The sequence below is a fragment of the Conger conger genome, chromosome 15, assembly GCF_963514075.1.
Source record: "Conger conger chromosome 15, fConCon1.1, whole genome shotgun sequence".
In the NCBI taxonomy this organism is placed as follows: Eukaryota; Metazoa; Chordata; class Actinopteri; order Anguilliformes; family Congridae; genus Conger; species Conger conger.
The window spans coordinates 33,317,056-33,321,894 of NC_083774.1; the positions used below are offsets into that span (position 1 = coordinate 33,317,056).

At 49.1% G+C, this 4,839-nt stretch overlaps 1 protein-coding gene across 1 annotated transcript in view; it reads left to right on the forward strand.

The window, feature by feature from the left end:
• LOC133111110 (homeodomain-interacting protein kinase 3-like) overlaps positions 1–3,929 on the forward strand; it is a 5,968-nt gene extending 2,039 nt beyond the window's left edge. Inside the window, exons 3-4 of the mRNA XM_061221265.1 lie at positions 366–487; positions 3,376–3,929. Of these exons, the coding sequence (XP_061077249.1) occupies positions 366–487; positions 3,376–3,786 (533 nt within the window). The 3' untranslated portion in view covers positions 3,787–3,929. The remainder of the gene's footprint in view (positions 1–365; positions 488–3,375) is intronic.
• The last annotated feature ends 910 nt before the right edge of the window (positions 3,930–4,839 follow it).

The window sequence follows — 4,839 nt, forward strand, 5'->3', positions numbered from 1 at the left end:
TCTCTCTCTCTCTCCCCCCCACCTCTCTCTCTCTCTCCCTCCCTCTCTCTCTCTCTCTCCCTCTCTCTCTCTCTCTCTCTCTCTCCCTCCCCCTCTCTCTCCCTCCCCCTCTCTCTCTCTCTCCCTCTCTCTCTCTCTCTCTCCCCCCCACCTCTCTCTCTCCCTCCCTCCCTCTCTCTCTCTCTCTCTCCCCCCCCACCTCTCTCTCCCTCCCTCTCTCTCTCTCTCTCTCCCTCTCTCTCTCTCTCTCTCTCTCCCTCCCCCTCTCTCTCTCTCTCTCTCTCTCTCTCTCTCCCCCCCCACCTCTCCCTCTCCCCTCCCTCTCCCTCTCCCTCTCTCCCTCTCTCTCTCTCTCTCCCCCTCAGATGTCTCGTGTCAGTCAAAGGGCCGCAGTGCCGGCCAGCTCAACCCTAACTCCGCCCCCCTCCCCAACCACCAGCAGAAAATGGCTTCTGCATTCCAGCCGCAGCACCTGGGGTTCGGACAGGTGTGTGGCCCCGCCCCTGAACATCCTGACCCCCTCCCCGCTGTGCCTCAACTTGTCGTCAAACCTGCAAACCTGTTCTATCCTCAGTACCCTGAAAACCTTTACAGATCTGTCTGAACATTCTCCAGTGTAGCTGTAAACTGTACAGACCGGGGCTGCCCAACTCTATTCATGGAGATCTACTGTCCTGTAGGTTTTCGCTTGACTACAACTGATTCTACTGATTAGCCGCTCAATGAGGTTGCTAGCTATTGAATGGCATGTGCTTTCTTAGGGTTGGAGTTGAATTGCATCCCGTTTCATACATAGTCCAAAAAGGGACCAAAAGTAATAGGACGACCTGTAGCATAGTGGTTAAGGTACATGACTGGGACACGCAAGGTCGGTGGTTCGATCCCCGGTGTAGCCACAATAAGATCCGCACAGCCGTTGGGCATTGCTCCAGGGGAGGATTGTCTCCTGCTTAGTCTAATCAACTGTACTTCGCTCTGGATAAGAGCATCTGCCAAATGCCAGTAATGTACTGTCCCGGCCAAAAGTTTTGTCGCTTAGTGGACAAAAGTGACAATTGCTAATTACCCAACTCTTAATTAGCTAATAAAGTTAGGAAACAACACAAATTAATCATAAGTGTCTAAAGTTTATTAGAAGCTAGCAAAATGACATTTCAAAATTGTTACTAAATGTTACAGCTTGACAAAAGTCTTGTCGCAATGGCCAACTCCAATTTCTAGGTTTCAGTGAATAAGGAAGAAACAAACAAGGGCTTGATTAGTCAGCTGTAGGTAACTTTGAGCTATAAAAGCAGAAATTTTACACTAAGCCATCAAGTTCATGCTCAACATTGCTTCTGTCAACATGCCCAAGATCAAACCAGAAACCAAAGTGCTGATCATCAACAAGTCCAAGTCTCCTGCTGAAGTTGCAGACATCTTCAATGTGTCTAAACGGCAGGTGGAGAGGATTCGCCAACGCTACCAAGAGACTGACGACGTCCATGAAAGACCCAGGTCGGGCAGACCGCGCAAGACAACTGCTCAAGACAACAGCTTGCTGGTCTGACTGTCAAAAGCCAGCCCCATGTCAACCGCCTCACAGCTCCAGGAGGAGTGGACACCAGCAACACCTGTTTCGTCAAGAACTGTACTTCGGATTCTTGCTCTCAATGGTCTCCACGGTCGTACTGCTGCCCAGAAACCAGTGCTAAACAAGAGACAGCTAAGAAACCGTGTTGCGTACGCCAAGGCCCACAACCTGACGGAAGATTGGACAACAGAAAAGTGGTGAAAAATGTATTTTTCAGATGAATCATCAGTTGAGCTCCATCCCAAGCGCCGCCAATATTGTACACGACCCTCTGGGGCCCGTCTGGACCCGCGGTTCACCAGAAGACAGTCAAATTTGGAGGTGGAAAGATTATGGTTTGGGGTTACATCCAATACGGAGGTGCCAGGGAGATCTGTAAGGTGGATGGTAATATTGCCAGTGCCAAATATCAACAGATTCTTGCCTCCCAGTACATTCCCAACTACAATAGGGGTCAGATTTTTCAACAGGATGGAGCTCCTTGCCATACCTCAGGTTCCACTATGAAGTTTCTCAGGGGGAAGAAGATCAAGGTCCTTCAGGGATGGCCAGCACAGTCTCCAGATATGAATATTATTGAGCATATCTAGGGAAGAATGAAGGAGGAAGCTTGGAGGACCAAGCTGAAGGGGACCTTCCATGCCATCCTCGACGACTTCATCAACAAGCTCTACGACTGTCTGCCAAACCGGATGGCAACTGTTCTGCAGGCCAAAGGAACCCATACAAGATATTAATTTCTTAACTTATAGTCCATGATGAAATACTAGACTGATTTTTCATTTGGTATTTTATTTACCTTTTGAGAAAGTAAATAATTGATTATAATTTGATTTGGGACAAGACTTTTGTCCAGGTAGAAACTGGCTTGTTCATCATTATCAAGCAATAAACCTTATAAGCATCTATAAAAATTTTGTTTCGCTAGTATCTAAATGAACTTTAGACACTTAGGAAACAACACAAATTAATCATAACTGTATTAGCTAATTAAGAGTTGGGTAATTAGCAATTGTCACTTTTGTCCACTCATGCGACAAAACTTTTGGCCGGGACTGTAATTGGACAGTTGGCTTCTCAGTTGTTTCTGATTAGTCAAGCAAAAAACTATTTGTCCAACTATTCAGACACTCTCGTCAGAGGGCGGTTGTGGATGTGTCTATGACTAATGTCCATGAAAGACTTCACAAAGAAAAACAGCTACAGAGGCTACACTGCATGGTTGGGGGTTTTATAGTTTGGACATGTCTGGCCGCCACAGGTACTCGCTCACTTGCCTTCATTGATAATGTGACGGCTGATAGCAGCAGCAGAATTAATTCTGAAGTGTACAGAAGCATCTTATCAGCTCAAGTTAAATCAAATGCCTCCAAACTCGCTGGACGGTGCTTCATCCCACAGCAAGACAATGATCCCAAACATACACCAGTGCTCTCTTTTTTCATAATGATGTCTCCATCAGTTTGTTTTTGTAAGCTTGTTGTTTGGCGTATGACTATTTTCTCTGGTCCTCATTTTGACAAACACCAATAAGTAACTGAAGCTTTACTGCTAAGGAAGCAATTGAATATGCCTAATCAAAAACCGCTGAGAAGAACTGTTCAATTACTTTTGGTCCCCTAAAATAGGGGGACTGTATAAAAATGGATGTAATTCCTACCTGACATGGATCTAAATGGCATCAAATTAAAGGTGACAGCCCTGGTGTTTAGCGGTTGGGCAGCCCTGGTGTGGTTGTGTGTGTGGGCTGCGGTGTCTGCTGTGGTTGTGTGTGTGACTCCGTGTCCCTTCCGCCGCCCCAGGTCCAGCACTACAGCTCCTGCCCCCAGGAGTGGAACGGGAGCTACAGCCTCCGGCGGCAGCAGGCCTTCATCCCGCCCCCCGTCCATGGGCACCCCTTCAGCCTGCCCCAGGGCAGCCCCAACCCCACAGGGGCGCACCCCCACCCCGCCCTGCTCCCCTACCCACCCTCGGGGCCCCCAATCCTGGCCCCGTCCTGCGGCTCGCGGCCCGTCCTGCAGCCGGCCTTCGGGCTCTCGCACCCGGGCCTCCTGCACCAGGTCTCTGTGGGCCTCGCCCACCGGCTCCTGCCCTCGCCCACCATCCCCAGCCAGTTCAAGCCCCTGTTCCCGCCCCACTCCTACATCGCCTCGCCCGCCTACGCCAGCTTCTCTCTCAGCTCCACCAAACCCAACCAGTACGCCTACATCTGACCCCAACCCCAACCCCAACCTCAACCCCAACCCCAACCCTAACCCCCCAACCCTCTCAGCTCCACCAAACCCAACCAGTGCGCCTACATCTGACCCCAACCCCAACCCTCTCAGCTCCACCAAACCCACCCATTACACCTACATCTGACCCTTACCCCAACCCCAACCCCAACCCTCTCAGCTCCACCAAACCCAATCAGTATACCTACATCTGACCCCAACCCTAACCCTAACCCTAACCCTAACTCTAACTCTAACCCTAACCCTAACCCTAACCCCAACCCTCTCAGCTACACCAAACTCGACCAGTACGCCTACATCTGACCCCAACCCCAACCCTCCCAGCTACACCAAACCCAACCAGTATACCTACATCTGAGCTCCACCAAACCCAAAACCAAACCCAACCAATATACCTACATCTGACCCTTACCCTCTCGGCTCCACCAAACCCAACCAGTACGCCTGCATCTTAGCACCAGGGGGTGCCCTGCCACGAAAGGAGAGGCGAAACACGGCAACAAGAACACTGCGGTTTTGCGCGTCAGAAGCCATGGCACAAGAGAAAAGGAGGGAAAAAAAGACAAAACTATTTTTTGAATCATGTAGACTTCGGGTGCAACTGAAACTTTGAGCTTTAAAGAGATGGGGGAGAGAGAGCGAAACGAGAATGAAAAACAAACAAACTCACTTTTAATGTGTTTTGCACATTTGATATACCTTCTCATTGGATCTTCTATTATGGTTACTCTTCAAAACAGGTCGAAAACCGGGGGCAGAAGTTCACGTTTTGTCCCCGCTTATTTTTCTATAATGCCTTTAACTTGTGCAAGACACATCTACATTTGTAAAGCCATCCCAGTATCTAGCAACAGATGCAGTGTCCCCAGTGTGGTGTGTACTCGTTTCAACTATTTGTGTTTTTTCGGTGTCTTAGCTGTTGAGTGTCGAGCCACTTATCAGAGGAAACAAAAGGTTGTTCTTCACGCTGCATGTTTTCTTGCATGGGCAAAAAAAACCCCCACAAAAAAACCCACATTTAACGGAGAGATG